A 21291-nucleotide genomic window follows, 5' to 3' on the forward strand; every position below is an offset into this window, starting at 1 on the left:
CAGTATTATATGTGTGCACAGCGTATAGCAGTATTATATGTGTGTACAGTATATAGCAGTATTATATGTGTGTACAGTATATAGCAGTATTATATGTGTGCACAGCGTATAGCAGTATTATGTATGTACACTATATAGCATATAGCAGTATTATTTGTGTACAGTATATAGCAGTTTTATATGTGTGCACAATGTATAGCAGTATTATATGTGTGTACAGTATATAGAAGTATTATATGTGTGTACAGTATATAGAAGTATTATATGTGTGTACAGTGTATATAGCAGTATTATATGTGTGTACAGTATATAGAAGTATTATGTGTGTACAGTATATGGCAGTATTATATGTGTGCACAGTGTATAGCAGTATTATATGTGTGTACAGTATATAGAAGTATTATATGTGTGTACAGTATATAGCAGTATTATATGTGTGTACAGTATATAGAAGTATTATGTGTGTACAGTATATGGCAGTATTATATGTGTGCACAGTGTATAGCAGTATTATATGTGTGTACAGTATATAGAAGTATTATATGTGTGTACAGTATATAGCAGTATTATATGTCTGTACAGTATATAGAAGTATTATATGTGTGTACAGTATATAGTAGTATTATATGTGTGTACAGTATATAGCAGTATTATATGTGTGTACAGTATATAGAAGTATTATATGTGTGTACAGTATATAGAAGTATTATGTTTGTACAGTATATAGCAGTATTATATGTGTGTACAGTATGTAGCAGTATTATATGTGTGTACAGTATATAGTAGTATTATATGTGTGAACAGTATATAGCAGTATTATATGTGTGTACAGTTTATAGAAGTATTATATGTGTGTACAGTATATAGTAGTATTATATGTGTGTACAGTTTATAGAAGTATTATATGTGTGTACAGTATATAGCAGTATTATATGTGTGTACAGTATATAGCAGTATTATATGTGTGCACAGCGTATAGCAGTATTATATGTGTGTACAGTATATAGCAGTATTATATGTGTGTACAGTATATAGCAGTATTATATGTGTGTACAGCGTATCGCAGTATTATGTGTGTACACTATATAGCATATAGCAGTATTATTTGTGTACAGTGTATAGCAGTATTATATGTGTGTACAGTATATAGAAGTATTATATGTGTGTACAGTATATAGAAGTATTATATGTGTGTACAGTATATAGCAGTATTATATGTGTGTACAGTATATAGAAGTATTATGTGTGTACAGTATATGGCAGTATTATATGTGTGCACAGTGTATAGCAGTATTATATGTGTGTACAGTATATAGAAGTATTATATGTGTGTACAGTATATGGCAGTATTATATGTGTGCACAGTGTATAGCAGTATTATATGTGTGTACAGTATATAGAAGTATTATATGTGTGTACAGTATATAGCAGTATTATATGTGTGTACAGTATATAGAAGTATTATATGTGTGTACAGTATATAGTAGCATTATATGTGTGTACAGTATATAGCAGTATTATATGTGTGTACAGTATATAGCAGTATTATATGTGTGTACAGTATATAGCAGTATTATATGTGTGTACAGTATATAGCAGTATTATATGTGTGTACAGTATATAGAAGTATTATGTGTGTACAGTATATAGCAGTATTATATGTGTGTACAGTATGTAGCAGTATTATATGTGTGTACAGTATATAGTAGTATTATATGTGTGTACAGTATATAGAAGTATTATATGTGTGTACAGTATATAGAAGTATTATATGTGTGTACAGTATATAGCAGTATTATATGTGTGTACAGTATATAGCAGTATTATATGTGTGTACAGTATATGGCAGTATTATATGTGTGTACAGTTTATAGAAGTATTATAAGTGTGTACAGTATATAGTAGTATTATATGTGTGTACAGTATATAGCAGTATTATATGTGTGTACAGTATATAGCAGTATTATATGTGTGTACAGTATATAGCAGTATTATATGTGTGTACAAAATCTAGAAGTATTATATGTGTGTACAGTATATAGCAGTATTATATGTGTGTACAGTATATATATATATATATATATATATATATATTATATGTGTGTACAGTGTAGAGCAATATTATATTTCTGCACAGTGTATAGCAGTATTATATGTGTGCACAGTATATAGCAGTATTATATGTGTGTACAGTATATAGCAGTATTATATGTGTGTACAGTATATAGAAGTATTATATGTGTGTACAGTATATAGCAGTATTATATGTGTGTACAGCGTATAACACTATTATTTGTGTACAGTATATAGCAGTATTATATGTGTGTACAGCGTATAGCACTATTATTTGTGTACAGTATATAGCAGTATTATATGTGTGTACAGCGTATAGCACTATTATTTGTGTACAGTATATAGCAGTTTTATATGTGTGCACAGTGTATAGCAGTATTATGTGTGTACAGTATATATATTATATGTGTGTACAGTGTAGAGCAATATTATATTTGTGCACAGTGTAGAGCAGTGTTATATGTGTGTACAGTATATAGAAGTATTAGATGTGTGTACAGTATATAGAAGTATTATGTGTGTACAGTATATAGCAGTATTATATGTGTGTACAGTATGTAGCAGTATTATATGTGTGTACAGTATATAGTAGTATTATATGTGTGTACAGTATATAGCAGTATTATATGTGTGTACAGCGTATAGCACTATTATTTGTGTACAGTATATAGCAGTTTTATATGTGTGCACAGTGTATAGCAGTATTATATGTGTGTACAGTATATATATTATATGTGTGTACAGTGTAGAGCAATATTATATTTGTGCACAGTGTAGAGCAGTGTTATATGTGTGTACAGTATACAGCAGTATTATATGTATGTACAGTGTATAAATATTTTATATGTCTGTATAGTGTATAGCAGTATTATATGTGTGTACAGTGTATTATATGTGTGCACAGTGTATAGCAGTATTATATGTGTGTACAGTATATAGAAGTATTATGTGTGTACAGTATATAGCAGTATTATATGTGCACATATATGAATAATAGGAATATTATATACATAGGAATAAGATGTAACATTTTCATTGAAGGAGACCATTTTCTCCATTGTTGGAGGTCGGTAGTGGGCGCCATCTGTTATTATTTCTTGATCGTAACTTGGTCTTTGTCACACTTGTAATTAGTAGTACAACTACATTTGGGTTGGCACAATAGATTCAGCCTCACCTCCAGATCCACTAAGATGACCCCCTCCATTGGATCCAGAAATGTGGGGTCTTACAGGCCTTGGCCTGGGTCTAGTGGTTGTGACCTGAGCTCCATTTGCTGGTCCCTCATTACAGTCGTCTCCTGAGTATCCATGGCAGCATTTCCATTCCATGTCCGACACGGTCTTGTAGGCAATTTTGTAACGGGGTCTCATGTAGCTGCGATATCTGAGATAGGATAAAAGATTACATAAATGATGGCAAACTGCAATGTGGAAATTAGCAGCGTTCAATCATCCATTCGACTAGGGTGCAACCTAACATGTCTTATGCAGAAACTGCGTCACCTTAGTACAGCCGCAATCACCAAGGAGAAAAAGAAAAGAAACAGAAGTAGGAAAACAAAAACCCGCAAAGGAGGGAAAAAAACAGGACACAGAGAAGGAGAGGAGAACAGGACCACAGCAGGAGAAGAAAATAGGACTCAGAGACAGAGAGGAAAACAGGACCCAGAGCAGGAGAGGAAAACAGGACCCAGAAGAAGAGAGGAAAACAGGACCCAGAAGAAGAGAGGAAAACAGGACCCAGAGCAGGAGAGGAAAACAGGACCCAGAAGAAGAGAGGAAAACAGGACCCAGAAGAAGAGAGGAAAACAGGACCCAGAGCAGGAGAGGAAAACAGGACCCAGAAGAAGAGAGGAAAACAGGACCCAGAAGAAGAGAGGAAAACAGGACCCAGAGCAGGAGAGGAAAACAGGACCCAGAGAAGGAGAGGAGAACAGGACCCAGAGCAGGAGAGGAAAATAGGACTCAGAGACAGAGAGGAAAACAGGAACCAGAGACAGAGAGGAAAACAGGACCCAGAGCAGGAGAAGAAAATAGGACTCAGAGATGGAGATGAAAACAGGAACCAGAGACAGAGAGGAAAACAGGACCCAGAGACAGAGAGGAAAACAGGACCCAGAGCAGGAGAGGAAAACAGGACCCAGAGAAGGAGAGGAGAACAGGACCCAGAGAAGGAGAGGAGAACAGGACCCAGAGCAGGAGAGGAAAATAGGACTCAGAGACAGAGAGGAAAACAGGAACCAGAGACAGAGAGGAAAACAGGACCCAGAGCAGGAGAAGAAAATAGGACTCAGAGACGGAGATGAAAACAGGACCCAGAAGAAGAGAGGAAAACAGGACCCAGAGTAGGAGAGGAAAACAGGACCCAGAGTAGGAGAGGAAAACAGGATCCAGAAGAAGAGAGGAAAAACAGGACCTAGAGCAGAAGAGAAAAACCGGATCCAGAGTAGGAGAGGAAAACAGGACCCAGGGACAGAGAGGAAAACAGGACCCAGAGCAGGAGAGGAAAACAGGACCCAGAGGAGGAGAGGAAAACAGGACCCAGAGCAGGAGAAGAAAATAGCACCCAGAAGAAGAGAGGAAAAACAGGACCTAGAGCAGAAGAGAAAAAACAGATCCAGAGTAGGAGAGGAAAACAGGACCCAGGGACAGAGAGGTAAACAGGACCCAGAGCAGGAGAGGAAAACAGGACCCAGAGCAGGAGAGGAAAACAGGACCCAGAGCAGGAGAAGAAAATAGGACTCAGAGACAGAGATGAAAACAGGACCCAGAGCAGGAGAGGAAAACAGGACCCAGAACAAGAGAGGAAAAACAGGACCCAGAGACGGAGATGAAAACAGGACCCAGAGACAGAGAGAAAAACAGGACCCAGAGCAGAAGAGAAAAACAGGACCCAGAGACAGAGAGGAAAACAGGACCCAGAGCAGGAGAGGAAAACAGGACCCAGAGCAGGAGAAGAAAATAGGACTCAGAGACAGAGATGAAAACAGGACCCAGGGAGAGAGGAAAACAGGACCCAGAGCAGAATAGAAAAACAGGACCCAGGGACAGAGAGGAAAACAGGACCCAGAGGAGGAGAAGAAAATAGGACTCAGAGACAGAGATGAAAACAGGACCCAGGGACAGAGAAGAAAACAGGACCCAGAGGAGAAGAAAATAGGACTCAGAGACAGAGATGAAAACAGGACCCAGAGCAGAATAGAAAAACAGGACCCAGGGACAGAGAAGAAAACAGGACCCAGAGGAGGAGAAGAAAATAGGACTCAGAGACAGAGATGAAAACAGGACCCAGAGACAGAGAGGAAAACAGGACCCAGAACAAGAGAGGAAAAACAGGACCCAGAGCAGAAGAGAAAAACAGGACCCAGAGCAGGAGAGGAAAACAGGATTCAGAGCAGGAGAGAAAAGACAGGACCCAGAGCAGAAGAGAAAAACAGGATCCAGGGCAGGAGAGGAAAACAGGACCCAGAGCAGAAGAGAAAAACAGGATCCAGAGCAGGAGAGAAAAGACAGGACCCAGAGCAGAAGAGAAAAACAGGATCCAGAGCAGGAGAGGAAAACAGGATTCAGAGCAGGAGAGAAAAGACAGGACCCAGAGCAGAAGAGAAAAACAGGATCCAGAGCAGGAGAGGAAAACGGGACCCAGAACAGGAGAGAAGAGACAGGACCCAGAGCAGGAGAGAAAAAACATGACACAGAGCAGGAGAGAAAACACAGGACCAAGAGCAGGAGCGAAAAAAACAGGACCCAGAGTAGGAGAGGAAAACAGGATCCAGAGCAGAAGAGAAAAACAGGACCCAGAGCAGGAGAGGAAAAGAGGACTCCGAGCAGGAGCAAAAAAAACCGGACCCACAGTAGGAGAAGAAAATAGGACCCAGAGACGGAGATGAAAACAGGACCAGGAGCAGAAGAGGAAAACAGGACCCAGAGCAGGAGAAGAAAACAGGACCCAGAGAAGGAGAGGAAAACAGGACTCAGAGCAGGAGAAGAAAACAGGACCCAGAGTAGGAGAGGAAAACAGGACTCAGAGCAGGGGGAGAAAACAGGACCCACAGCAGGAGAGGAAAACAGGACTCAGAGCAGGGGGAGAAAACAGGACCCAGAGCAGGAGAGGAAAACAGGACTCAGAGCAGGGGGAGAAAACAGGACCTAGAGCAGGAGAGGAAAACAGGACTCAGAGCAGGAGGAGAAAACAGGACCCACAAACAGGACCCTAAGGCCATGTTCACACGTTCCTGATTTCCCTGCTGTTTTTTCTGCACTAAAAACCGCAGCTCTTGGCAGAAAACGCAGGTGCGTTTTTTGGTGCGTTTTTTTATGCGTTTTTTTATGCGGTTTTTAGTGCGTTTTTTTATGCAGTTTTCTTTGCAAAGTCTGTGTGTTTTCTAGGAAGTTTTTTTAGGGTTAAAATGGCTGAAAATACCCTAACCCTACCCCTAACCCTACCCCTAACCCTACCCCTAACCCTAACCCTAACCCTACCCCTTACCCTACCCCTACCCCTAACCCTAACCCTACCCCTAACCCTAACCCTACCCCTACCCCTAACCCTACCCCTAACCCTACCCCTAACCCTACCCCTAACCCTAACCCTACCCCTAACCCTACCCCTAACCCTAACCCTACCCCTAACCCTAGTTCTAACTGTAGTGGGGGAAAAAAAAAATTATTTATTTTATTATTGTTACTACCTATGGGGGTGATAAAGGGGGGGGTCATTTACTTTTTATTTTTATTTTGATCACTGTGAGGTTATCACAGTGATCAAAATGTGCCTGGAACGAATCTGCCGGCCGGCAGATTCGGCGGGCGCACTGCGCATGCACCCGCCATTTTGGAAGATGGCGGCGCCCAGGGAGAAGACGGACGTACGGACACCGGGAGGCCCGGTAAGTATAAGGGGGGAGATGAGGGCACGGGGGGGCGTCGGAGCACGGGGGGGGTGGCATCGGAGCATGGGGGGTGGGATTGGAGCACGGGGGGGCAGCCACACTCCGCCCACGCACTTCCTGCTGCAGCGGTTCTGCACCACAAACCGCAGAAAACCCGCAGATATTTTTTTCGTCTGCGGGTTTTACTGCGGGTTTGACCTCACAATGGAGGTCTGTGGGTGCAGAACCGCTGCAGTTCCACACAAAGAAGTGACATGGTCCTTCTTTTTTTACCGCAGCTATTCAGCGCGGCTTTTTTAGGGAATTTCCGCATCATGTGCACAGCGGTTCCTGTTTTCCATAGGGTACATTGTACTGTACCCTGCATGGAAAACAGCTGCGGACCCGCAGCGGCAAAATCGCGGCGTTTCCGCAGTAAAAACCGCACTGTGTGAACACGGCCTTAGAAGTAGAGAAAAGACAAGACCCACAGCAAGAGACAAAAAACAGGACCCAGAGCAGGAGAAAAATGAGTACCCAGAGGAAAGAATATACAGGACCCAGATCAGCAGTGGAAAAACAGGAACCAGAGCAGGAAAGGAATAATGGGCCTCAGAGCAGGAGGAGAAAAGCAGGACCCTGAGCAGGAGAAAAAACGCAGAACGTAGAGCAGCAGAGGGAAAACACGACCCAGAGCAGGAGAGGAAACATAAGAACCAGAGCAGGAGAGGAAACATAGGAACCAGAGCAGGAGAAGAAAAATGGGGCCCAGAGCAGGAGATGAAAATCAGATCAGAGAGTAAGAAAATAACAAGACACAGAGAAGGAGGAGAATAACAAGACCCAGAGCAGGTAGAGAAGAACAGGGAACTGAACAGGAGAGAAAAAAAGAAGCCAGTGCAGTGTAGGAGAACAGCACCCAGAGTAAAAATTCAAGAAAAGTAACTAGAATACGAGGAGAAGAACACAACCCAGAATAGGGGAAATAACATGAACCAGAGCAGGAGACAAAGAACATTAACCAGAGCAGAGGGAGAAGAAAAGGACGCAGAGCAGGAGAAGTACAGAAACTGGAGCTGGGGGAGAAGAAAGGGCAGAGGAACAGAAAGAAAACAGGTTCCAGAACAGTATAGAAGAAATTGACCCAGACCAGAAGGAGAAGGAAAGAGACCCAGATCAGCAGAGGAAAAAGAGGACCCAGAGCAGGAGAAGAATAACAAGACTAACAGAAGGTGGAGCAGAATAGGAAGAAAAGGAGATGAAGCAGTGTAAAAGAACAGAACCCAGAGCAAAAGGAGAAGAAAAGGGACCAGAATAGGAGGAGAAGAACACAATCTACAAGAGGGGCAAATAACAGGAACCAGAGCCAGAGATAAAGAACAGTAATCAGAGCAGAGGGAGAAGAAAAGGACCAAGAGTAGGAGAAGTACAGGAACTGGAGCAGGGGGAGAAGAACAGGAAGCAGAAAAGAACAGGAACCAGAATAGTATAGAAGTAATGGACCAAGACCAGAAGGAGAAGGAAAGGGACTATAAAAGGAGGAGAAGAACAGGAACCAGAGCAGGGGAGAAAAACAAGATTCAGAGCAGGTAGGAACGAACAGGATCCAGAGGATAAGAACAGGACCCAAAACAAGAGATGAACAGGAACTGGAGCAAGGGAAGAAGAGCAGGACCCGAGCAGGAGAAAAAGAACTTGAAAAGGGAGAGGACAGGGAGCAGGACAGGAGAAAAGGAACAGTAACCAGAACAGGAAAGAAGAATAGGACCCTGAACAGAAGAAGAAAAGCAGCCAAAGCAGAAGGAAAAGAACAGGACCAAGGATCGGGAGAGAGAAACAAGAAACAGAGCAGGAGAAGAAGAACAAAAGCCAGAGCAGGGGAAGAAGAACAGAAGCCACAGCAGGGGAAGAAGAAAAGGTAACAGAACAGGGGGAGAAGAACGTGGGCTCGAACAGGGATAGAAAAAGGGACCCAATTCAGGAAGAGAAAAACATGATACAGAGCTGGAAGAGAAGAAAAGGACACAGAGAAGGAGGAGGTGATCAAGAAATGGATTAGGAGGAGAAGAACAGGAATTGGAGCAAAAGGAGTAGAACAGGAGCAAGAGAAGGGGTAGAAGAACTGGAACATAAGGAGGAAGGAATGAACAGGACACAGAGTAGGGGAGAAGAATGCAGAGCTGAGCAGGAGGAGAAACAGAGCACCAAGAACAGAAGGAGAAGAACAGGAATCAGAGAAGTAGGAGAATAGGAACCAGTTCAGGGAGAGAAGAACAGGAACCAGAGCAGGGGAGAAGGACGGGAACCAGGACAGGAGAAAAAAGGAACCGGAGTAGGGGGAGAAGAACGCGAACTGGATTATGGAGAGAAGAACAGGAACCGGAGCAGGCGGAGAAAAATAACACCCAAAGCAGAAAGAGAAGAACAGGACCCCGAGCAGAGTAAGAAGAACAGGAGACACAGCAGAAGGAGAGGAAAAGGGTTAAGAGCAGGAAGAAAAGAACAGGACCCAGAAGACAAGAACCAGACCCAGAGCAGTGGATGAGAACAGGAGCCAAAGCAGGTGGAGATGAATAAGAACTGGAGCAGGGGGAAAAGAACAGGAACCAGAGCAGGAGACAAGAGACTTGAATAGGGTGCATAACAGGAGGAGAAGAAGATGAACCAGAGAAGGAGGAAAAGAACAGGAGAAAAACAGGACCCAAACCAGGAAGAGAAAAACAGAATCTAGAGTAGGAAGAGAAGAACAGGACCCAGAGCAGAAAACGTATGGGAACAGTACACAGACTAGGAGAAGAACAGGACCCAAAGTACAAAGAGAAATACAGGACCCAGAGCAGAGGGAGAATGACAGGACCCAGAGCAGGAAGAGAAGAACATGACCCAGATTAGCGGAGAAGAACAGGGAGCAGAACAGGACGGAAAGAACAAGAACCAGAGCAGGGTTGAAAAGCATGGCCAAGGGCAAAAGGAGAAGAAAAGGGCTCAGGACAGGAAGAGAAGAACAGGGTCCAGAGCAGAGGGAGACCAACAGAGCCAGAAATAGGGGGAAAATAGCAGCAGCAAAGCAGCGGGAGAAGAACAGGACCCAGAGCAGGGCGAAAAGTACAGGAATAAGAGCAGGAAGAGATAAACAAGATGCAGAGAAGAAGGAGAAGTAGAAGAACCAAAGCAGGAGGAGAAGAGGAACCAAATCAGTGGAGAAGAATACGTCCCAGAGTAGGGGGGAAAGAACAGCAATCACAGCAGGGAAAGAAGTAGGTTAGAAGGATAGGAACCAGAGCAGGAGAAGAAAAAGAATATGAACAGCGACAGGGGCAGAAGAACAGGAACTGGAGTGGGAAAGAAAAACAGGACCCAAAGCAGGAAGAGAAAAACACAACAAAAGCAGAGTGAGAAGAAAATGCATCAAAACAGAGAAAAAAAGGGACCAGAGCAGAAGGAGAAGAACAGGACCCAGAATAAGAGAAAAATAACAATAACCAGAGCAGGAGAACAAGAACATGACCTAGAATGGAGAAAGAAGACCTGGGCCCACAGCACGACAAGAACACAAATCAGAGCAAAAGGAGAAGAATAGGACTCAAAGTAGAAGGAGAAGAACATGTCCCAAAATAGGGGGAAAAGAACATGAACCGAATCAGGAGAGGAAAAACAGGCTATAGAGCATGGAGAGAAGAACATGGCCCAGAGCAGAGGGAGAAGAACATGACCTAGAGAATGGAGAAAAGAACATGGCCCAGAGCAGTGGGAGAAGAAAAAGAACGAGAACACAAACAGAAGAACAGGACCCAGAAGAGAAGAACAGGACCACAAGCATTACAATAAGGAGAAGCAGAACAAAAGAAGGAAATGGAGACTGGTGCAAAGGTGTAAAGAAGATTAGAAAAGTGACTGAAACAGGAGGAGAACAGGGACTGAAGGTGGAGGAAGGGGAGAACAGCAATAGGAGAAGGAGAGCAGGAACCAGAACAGTAAGTGCAGAACATATAACAGAGCAGAAGAACAGTCAGGAATAGGGATGGGTGCAAAAGAATAGGGACAATGGCAGAAAGAAGAAAATAGCTAGTAGAACAAGGGGGAACGCCGGATATGAAGAAAAAAACAAAGGGAGTTCATAAGAAGAAGAAAAGAACAGACTGCCCGAGGCGGAGGACATGGACCAGATAAAAAGCTGAAGAAACCAAGGACTGAAACGGATAAAGAAAAGGGTCTGGTGTATTAGGAGAGGAAAAGCAACCAGAACAGTAAGAGGAAAACAATGGAGGATAAGGACAGCGAGCAGAACAGAAAACAACGGAGGATAAGGACAGCGACCAGAACAGAAAACAATGGAGGATAAGGATAGCGAACAGAACAGAAAGAGGAAAACAATGGAGGATAAGGATAGCGAGAAGAACAGAAAACAATGGAGGATAAGGATAGCGACCAGAACAGAAAGAGGAAAACAATGGAGGATAAGGACAGCAATGTGACGGGGTGTACGGCAGAGCAAGAAGGGGCAACAGGCCAAGGGATGATTCCACAGATTTATTATCAAGAACGCTGGAACAACACATGCAGGTAGATCTACAGAGTCCACAATTAGTCCAACGGAACAGGTTCGGGGGCACCTCCTGATAATCCTTGTGCCAGCTAACAAAGCAATAGTCCACACGAGTCCAAGGGATCCCAAAACAATCCCACGAACAACGAGATATGTCCTCAGCTCAAGTCTCGCCCCGTTCGCTTCTGCAGTCACAGATGGACATGGGGTCTTGCCTCAGCTAAGAATCCCCACTCCTTCTCCTTAAGGATCAACTCACATCTGATCTCAAAATAAGAATGGATTGTCTGCGCTCCTGGGATCCGCCCATGAAGGGGGGTAGGGGTCACACCTTCTATTCAATGGTTGGGTCCACCAGAAGATTCTAGGCTGGTGGGCTCCACTTAGTCTATGTAGTATGTACATTTGACTAGCCACCTGCTGTGAGGAAGAATGGCTATTCTGCAGTAGTGGTGTTAACAAAGCTTAATTACATTATAGCTTAGGGCTGCAAGTATTGGGGGAAGGAGACATATTGTTACAGGTGAACTCCCAGCACAAGAAAATACATAAATTACAGCTAATAGAAACCAGAGAACAGTTACATACATCAAATGGCATATTATTCAAATACAGGACAGGGCAAAAGTACACATCATGACAAGCAACCAGAACAGAAAACAATGGAGGATAAGGACAGCGAGCAGAACAGAAAACAACGGAGGATAAGGACAGCGACCAGAACAGAAAACAATGGAGGATAAGGATAGCGAACAGAACAGAAAGAGGAAAACAATGGAGGATAAGGATAGCGACCAGAACAGAAATAGGAAAACAATGGAGGATAAGGATAGCGAGAAGAACAGAAAACAATGGAGGATAAGGATAGCGACTAGAACAGAAAGAGGAAAACAATGGAGGATAAGGACAGCAATGTGACGGGGTGTACGGCAGAGCAAGAAGGGGCAACAGGCCAAGGGATGATTCCACAGATTTATTATCAAGAACGCTGGAACAACACATGCAGGTAGATCTACAGAGTCCACAATTAGTCCAACGGAACAGGTTCGGGGGCACCTCCCGATAATCCTTGTGCCAGCTAACAAAGCAATAGTCCACACGAGTCCAAGGGATCCCAAAACAATCCCACGAACAACGAGATATGTCCTCAGCTCAAGTCTCGCCCCTTTCGCTTCTGCAGTCACAGATGGACATGGGGTCTTGCCTCAGCTAAGAATCCCCACTCCTTCTCCTTAAGGATCAACTCACATCTGATCTCAAAATAAGAATGGATTGTCTGCGCTCCTGGGATCCGCCCATGAAGGGGGGTAGGGGTCACACCTTCTATTCAATGGTTGGGTCCACCAGAAGATTCTAGGCTGGTGGGCTCCTCTTAGTCTATGTAGTATGTACATTTGACTAGCCACCTGCTGTGAGGAAGAATGGCTATTCTGCAGTAGTGGTGTTGACAAAGCTTAATTACATTATAGCTTAGGGCTGCAAGTAATGGGGGAAGGAGACATATTGTTACAGGTGAACTCCCAGCACAAGAAAATACATAAATTACAGCTAATAGAAACCAGAGAACAGTTACATACATCAAATGGCATATTATTCAAATACAGGACAGGGCAAAAGTACACATCATGACAAGCAACCAGAACAGAAAACAATGGAGGATAAAGACAGCGACCAGAACAGAAAACAATGGAGGATAAGGACAGCGAGCAGAACAGAAAACAATGGAGGATAAGGAGAGCGACCAGAACAGAAAACAATGGAGGATAAGGACAGCGAGCAGAACAGAAAACAATGGAGGATAAGGACAGCGACCAAAACAGAAAACAATGGAGGATAAGGACAGCGAGGAGAACAGAAAACAGTGGAGGATAATGAGAGCGACCAGAATAGAAAACAATGGAGGATAAGGACAGCGACCAAAACAGAAAACAATGGAGGATAAGGACAGCAACCAGAACAGAAAACAATGGAGGATAAGGATAGCGAGAAGAACAGAAAGAGGAAAACAATGGAGGATAAGGACAGCGACCAGAACAGAAAACAATGGAGGATAAAGATAGCGACCAGAACAGAAAACAATGGAGGATAAGGACAGCGACCAGAACAGAAAAAGGAAAACAATGGAGGATAAGGACAGCGACCAGAACAGAAAACAATGGAGGATAAAGATAGCGACCAGAACAGAAAACAATGGAGTATAAGGACAGTGACCAGAACAGAAAACAATGGAGGATAAAGATAGCGACCAGAACAGAAAACAATGGAGGATAAGGACAGCGACCAGAACAGAAAAAGGAAAACAATGGAGGATAAGGACAGCGACCAGAACAGAAAACAATGGAGGATAAAGATAGCGACCAGAACAGAAAACAATGGAGTATAAGGACAGCGAGCAGAACAGAAAACAATGGAGGATAAGGACAGCGAGCAGAACAGAAAACAATGGAGGATAAGGACAGCGACCAAAACAGAAAACAATGGAGGATAAGGACAGCGACCAGAACAGAAAAAGGAAAACAATGGAGGATAAGGACAGCGAAGAGAACAGAAAGAGGAAAACAATGGAGGATAAGGACAGCGACCAGAACAGAAAACAATGGAGGATAAAGATAGCGACCAGAACAGAAAACAATGGAGGATAAAGATAGCGACCAGAACAGAAAACAATGGAGGATAAGGACAGCGACCAGAACAGAAAAAGGAAAACAATGGAGGATAAGGACAGCGACCAGAACAGAAAACAATGGAGGATAAGGACAGCGACCAGAACAGAAAACAATGGAGTATAAGGACAGCGAGCAGAACAGAAAACAATGGAGGATAAGGACAGCGAGCAGAACAGAAAACAATGGAGGATAAGGACAGCGACCAAAACAGAAAACAATGGAGGATAAGGACAGCGACCAGAACAGAAAAAGGAAAACAATGGAGGATAAGGACAGCGAAGAGAACAGAAAGAGGAAAACAATGGAGGATGAGGACAGCGACCAGAACAGAAAACAATGGAGGATAAAGATAGCGACCAGAACAGAAAACAATGGAGTATAAGGACAGCGAGGAGAACAGAAACAATGGAGGATAAGGACAGTGACCAGAACAGAAGGAGGAAAACAATGGAGGATAAGGACAGCGACCAGAACAGAAACAATGGAGGATAAAGATAGCGACCAGAACAGAAAACAATGGAGGATAAGGACAGCGACCAGAACAGAAAAAGGAAAACAATGGAGGATAAGGACAGCGACCAGAACAGAAAACAATGGAGGATAAAGATAGCGACCAGAACAGAAAACAATGGAGTATAAGGACAGCGACCAGAACAGAAAACAATGGAGGATAAAGATAGCGACCAGAACAGAAAACAATGGAGGATAAGGACAGCGACCAGAACAGAAAAAGGAAAACAATGGAGGATAAGGACAGCGACCAGAACAGAAAACAATGGAGGATAAAGATAGCGACCAGAACAGAAAACAAAGGAGTATAAGGACAGCGAGCAGAACAGAAAACAATGGAGGATAAGGACAGCGAGCAGAACAGAAAACAATGGAGGATAAGGAGAGCGACCAGAACAGAAAACAATGGAGGATAAGGACAGCGACCAGAACAGAAGGAGGAAAACAATGGAGGATAAGGACAGCGAAGAGAACAGAAAGAGGAAAACAATGGAGGATAAGGACAGCGACCAGAACAGAAAACAATGGAGGATAAAGATAGCGACCAGAACAGAAAACAATGGAGTATAAGGACAGCGAGGAGAACAGAAAACAATGGAGGATAAGGACAGCGACCAGAACAGAAGGAGGAAAACAATGGAGGATAAGGACAGCAAAGAGAACAGAAAGAGGAAAACAATGGAGGATAAGGACAGCGACCAGAACAGAAAACAATGGAGGATAAAGATAGCGACCAGAACAGAAAACAATGGAGTATAAGGACAGCGAGCAGAACAGAAAACAATGGAGGATAAGGACAGCGACTAGAACAGAAAACAATGGAGTATAAGGACAGCGAGCAGAACAGAAAACAATAGAGGATAAGGACAGCGACCAGAACAGAAAACAATGGAGGATAAGGACAGCGACCAGAACAGAAAACAATGGAGGATAAGGACAGCGACCAGAACAGAAAACAATGGAGGATAAGAACAGCGAGCAGAACAGAAAACAATGGAGGATAAGGACAGCGACCAGAACAGAAAACAATGGAGGATAAGGACAGCGACCAGAACAGAAAAGAATGGAGGATAAGGACAGCGACCAAAACAGAAAACAATGGAGGATAAGGACAGCGACCAGAACAGAAAGAGGAAAACAATGGAGGATAAGGACAGCGAAGAGGACAGAAAACAATGGAGGATAAGGATAGCAACCAGAACAGAAAACAATGGAGGATAAGGACAGCGAACAGAACAGAAAACAATGGAGGATAAGGACAGCAACCAAAACAGAAAACAATGGAGGATAAGGATAGCGAACAGAACAGAAAACAATGGAGGATAAGGACAGCGACCAGAGCAGAAGAACAGAGATTGCAGGAAGAGGAGGGGAACTGGGACTAGAGGATTAGGAGGAGAACAGGAACAGAGCAGAAAGATAGCAGAGGAGCAAAACATTTCCAGCAAAGAAGAGGTTAATTTCTCAATGGCAGATCACCCTGCTTTCTGAGTTTACAGGGAAGACCTGAAGAACAGGAGTCCAAACTAAACCAGCAGCAACACTCCACTTCTTGGTGAAAAAACAACCTTAGTCCTTTATTGCATAATAAAGATCATGGACAAGGTACTACGGGTATTACGGGTTCTGGACCCGTAGAAGTGCATATTGCGTGAAACGGCTGTCTTCCTGCTTCATTTGCCTGCATAACCTGCACTTGTTTTACCCGTAATACCTTGTCCATGATCTTTATTATGCAATAAAGGACTAAGGTTGTTTTTTCACCAAGAAGTGGAGTGTTGCTGCTTTTTTCTTGTTTTACTGGACCCTGTATGCATCTTCTTCATAGCAAGCACCTCCAGCAAGGTGAAGGTTTCTGGAATGTGTCCGTGATTCAGAGCTCATTCATCCTTTATCAGTGAGTACTAAGAGCGGTTTTTCTCAGTGCCATTCATATCTCTTTTTACCAAACTAAACCAGCCTTCATGGCTTCATAAATGGCCACCACCAGTCGTCAGACACTTGTACTCACAGGACGGTGCGAGGACATTGGATCTGGCCCCAAACACATGGCTGGTACTCAGGCTTCACATAGGCTTCCACCCCGTCTTCCACCATACAGGTGACGGTCCGAGTCACGACATAAGCGCACCAGTTCCTGGAAAAGAAACGTGAGATGAAATCACACCATGACCTACAGTGAACCCCACATAATAATATCGGAAGCATGACCAGAACGTGCAATAAATGTAGGGGTGAGCGATACCAGGAGAGATGTGGGGACTCCGATATGTGTGACTATGGAGGAACGTTCCTCTGTGCGGGTAGATCTAGATATTATACACTATGGAGGAACGTTCCTCTGTGCGGGTAGATCTAGATATTATACACTATGGAGGAACGTTCCTCTGTGCGGGTAGAACTAGATGTTATACACTATGGAGGAACGTTCCTCTGTGCGGGTAGATCTAGATGTTATACACTATGGAGGAACGTTCCTCTGTGCGGGTAGATCTAGATGTTATACACTATGGAGGAACGTTCCTCTGTGCGGGTAGAACTAGATGTTATACACTATGGAGGAACGTTCCTCTGTGCGGGTAGATCTAGATGTTATACACTATGGAGGAACGTTCCTCTGTGCGGGTAGAACTAGATGTTATACACTATGGAGGAACGTTCCTCTGTGCGGGTAGATCTAGATATTATACACTATGGAGGAACGTTCCTCTGTGCGGGTAGAACTAGATGTTATACACTATGGAGGAACGTTCCTCTGTGCGGGTAGATCTAGATGTTATACACTATGGAGGAACGTTCCTCTGTGCGGGTAGATCTAGATGTTATACACTATGGAGGAACGTTCCTCTGTGCGGGTAGATCTAGATGTTATACACTATGGAGGAACGTTCCTCTGTGCGGGTAGATCTAGATGTTATACACTATGGAGGAACGTTCCTCTGTGCGGGTAGATCTAGATGTTATACACTATGGAGGAACGTTCCTCTGTGCGGGTAGATCTAGATGTTATACACTATGGAGGAACGTTCCTCTGTGCGGGTAGATCTAGATGTTATACACTATGGAGGAACGTTCCTCTGTGCGGGTAGATCTAGATGTTATACACTATGGAGGAACGTTCCTCTGTGCGGGTAGATCTAGATGTTATACACTATGGAGGAACGTTCCTCTGTGCGGGTAGATCTAGATGTTATACACTATGGAGGAACGTTCCTCTGTGCGGGTAGATCTAAATATTATACACTATAGAGGAACGTTCCTCTGCGAGGGTAGATCTAGATATTATACACTATGGAGGAACGTTCCTCTGCGAGGGTAGATCTAGATGTTATACACTATGGAGGAACGTTCCTCTGTGAGGATAGATCTAGATGTTATACACTATGGAGGAACGTTCCTCTGTGCGGGTAGATCTAGATGTTATACACTATGGAGGAACGTTCCTCTGTGCGGGTAGATCTAGATGTTATACACTATGGAGGAACGTTCCTCTGTGCGGGTAGATCTAGATGTTATACACTATGGAGGAACGTTCCTCTGTGCGGGTAGATCTAGATGTTATACACTATGGAGGAACGTTCCTCTGTGCGGGTAGATCTAGATGTTATACACTATGGAGGAACGTTCCTCTGTGAGGATAGATCTAGATGTTATACACTATGGAGGAACGTTCCTCTGTGCGGGTAGATCTAGATATTATACACTATGGAGGAACGTTCCTCTGCGAGGGTAGATCTAGATATTATACACTATGGAGGAACGTTCCTCTGTGCGGGTAGATCTAGATATTATACACTATGGAGGAACGTTCCTCTGCGAGGGTAGATCTAGATATTATACACTATGGAGGAACGTTCCTCTGTGCGGGTAGATCTAGATATTATACACTATGGAGGAACGTTCCTCTGTGCGGGTAGATCTAGATGTTATACACTATGGAGGAACGTTCCTCTGTGCGGGTAGATCTAGATATTATACACTATGGAGGAACGTTCCTCTGTGCGGGTAGATCTAGATGTTATACACTATGGAGGAACGTTCCTCTGTGCGGGTAGATCTAGATGTTATACACTATGGAGGAACGTTCCTCTGTGCGGGTAGATCTAGATGTTATACACTATGGAGGAACGTTCCTCTGTGCGGGTAGATCTAGATGTTATACACTATGGAGGAACGCTCCTTTGTGCGGGTAGATCTAGATGTTATACATTCAGTATTTGTCTGCTGGATCACAATCTGTTCCTACAGCATCAGCTTCCACCAGATGAGTATGCAGTTCGCTATCCGTCCAGCAGGTGGCGATATGAAGCCGCCTGCATAGACATCCCATAAACTGCAGATTCCTGGACATGAAGACGTTGCAGAAAAATAAAATCACAAAATCCAAGACAGGCTGCGTGTACAGCTGAACCAGAAGTTTCCATCCACTGTATATCAAGACACATCTGCAGGTTTCTCAATATCTGACATAGTAACATAGTAACATAGTTAGTAAGGCCGAAAAAAGACATTTGTCCATCCAGTTCAGCCTATATTCCATCATAATAAATCCCCAGATCTACGTCCTTCTACAGAACCTAATAATTGTATGATACAATATTGTTCTGCTCCAGGAAGACATCCAGGCCTCTCTTGAACCCCTCGACTGAGTTCGCCATCACCACCTCCTCAGGCAAGCAATTCCAGATTCTCACTGCCCTAACAGTAAAGAATCCTCTTCTATGTTGGTGGAAAAACCTTCTCTCCTCCAGACGCAAAGAATGCCCCCTTGTGCCCGTCACCTTCCTTGGTATAAACAGATCCTCAGCGAGATATTTGTATTGTCCCCTTATATACTTATACATGGTTATTAGATCGCCCCTCAGTCGTCTTTTTTCTAGACTAAATAATCCTAATTTCGCTAATCTATCTGGGTATTGTAGTTCTCCCATCCCCTTTATTAATTTTGTTGCCCTCCTTTGTACTCTCTCTAGTTCCATTATATCCTTCCTGAGCACCGGTGCCCAAAACTGGACACAGTACTCCATGTGCGGTCTAACTAGGGATTTGTACAGAGGCAGTATAATGCTCTCATCATGTGTATCCAGACCTCTTTTAATGCACCCCATGATCCTGTTTGCCTTGGCAGCTGCTGCCTGGCACTGGCTGCTCCAGGTAAGTTTATCATTAACTAGGATCCCCAAGTCCTTCTCCCTGTCAGATTTACCCAGTGGTTTCCCATTCAGTGTGTAATGGTGACATTGATTCCTTCTTCCCATGTGTATAACCTTACATTTATCATTGTTAAACCTCATCTGCCACCTTTCAGCCCAAGTTTCCAACTTATCGAGATCCATCTGTAGCAGAATAGTATCTTCTCTTGTATTAACTGCTTTACATAGTTTTGTATCATCTGCAAATATCGATATTTTACTGTGTAAACCTTCTACCAGATCATTAATGAATATGTTGAAGAGAACAGGTCCCAATACTGACCCCTGCGGTACCCCACTGGTCACAGCGACCCAGTTAGAGACTATACCATTTATAACCACCCTCTGCTTTCTATCACTAAGCCAGTTACTAACCCATTTACACACATTTTCCCCCAGACCAAGCATTCTCATTTTGTGTACCAACCTCTTGTGCGGCACGGTATCAAACGCTTTGGAAAAATCGAGATATACCACGTCCAATGAATCTCAATGAGAATAACTGTTTAACTCCATATCAGCATGGGTTTATGAGAAATCGCTCCTGTCAAACCAATCTAATCAGTTTTTATGAAGAGGTAAGCTATAGGCTGGACCACGGTGAGTCATTGGACGTGGTATATCTCGATTTTTCCAAAGCGTTTGATACCGTGCCGCACAAGAGGTTGGTACACAAAATGAGAATGCTTGGTCTGGGGGAAAATGTGTGTAAATGGGTTAGTAACTGGCTTAGTGATAGAAAGCAGAGGGTGGTTATAAATGGTATAGTCTCTAACTGGGTCGCTGTGACCAGTGGGGTACCGCAGCAGCTGCCAAGGCAAACAGGATCATGGGGTGCATTAAAAGAGGTCTGGATACACATGATGAGAGCATTATACTGCCTCTGTACAAATCCCTAGTTAGACCGCACATGGAGTACTGTGTCCAGTTTTGGGCACCGGTGCTCATGAAGGATATAATGGAACTAGAGAGAGTACAAAGGAGGGCAACAAAATTAATAAAGGGGATGGGAGAACTACAATACCCAGATAGATTAGCGAAATTAGGATTATTTAGTCTAGAAAAAAGACGACTGAGGGGCGATCTAATAACCATGTATAAGTATATAAGGGGACAATACAAATATCTCGCTGAGGATCTGTTTATACCAAGGAAGGTGACGGGCACAATGGGGCATTCTTTGCGTCTGGAGGAGAGAAGGTTTTTCCACCAACATAGAAGAGGATTCTTTACTGTTAGGGCAGTGAGAATCTGGAATTGCTTGCCTGAGGAGGTGGTGATGGCGAACTCAGTCGAGGGGTTCAAGAGAGGCCTGGATGTCTTCCTGGAGCAGAACAATATTGTATCATACAATTATTAGGTTCTGTAGAAGGACGTAGATCTGGGGATTTATTATGATGGAATATAGGCTGAACTGGATGGACAAATGTC

At 43.5% G+C, this 21291-nt stretch overlaps 1 protein-coding gene across 1 annotated transcript in view; it reads right to left on the minus strand.

The window, feature by feature from the left end:
- EMILIN1 (elastin microfibril interfacer 1) overlaps positions 1-21291 on the minus strand; it is a 106473-nt gene that overhangs the window by 41349 nt on the left and 43833 nt on the right. The window contains exons 2-3 of the mRNA XM_069728655.1: positions 16680-16805; positions 3251-3459 (exon numbers count right to left, since the gene is read on the minus strand). Of these exons, the coding sequence (XP_069584756.1) occupies positions 3251-3459; positions 16680-16805 (335 nt within the window). The remainder of the gene's footprint in view (positions 1-3250; positions 3460-16679; positions 16806-21291) is intronic.

The sequence above is a fragment of the Ranitomeya imitator genome, chromosome 5, assembly GCF_032444005.1.
Source record: "Ranitomeya imitator isolate aRanImi1 chromosome 5, aRanImi1.pri, whole genome shotgun sequence".
Taxonomy (NCBI): domain Eukaryota; kingdom Metazoa; phylum Chordata; class Amphibia; order Anura; family Dendrobatidae; genus Ranitomeya; species Ranitomeya imitator.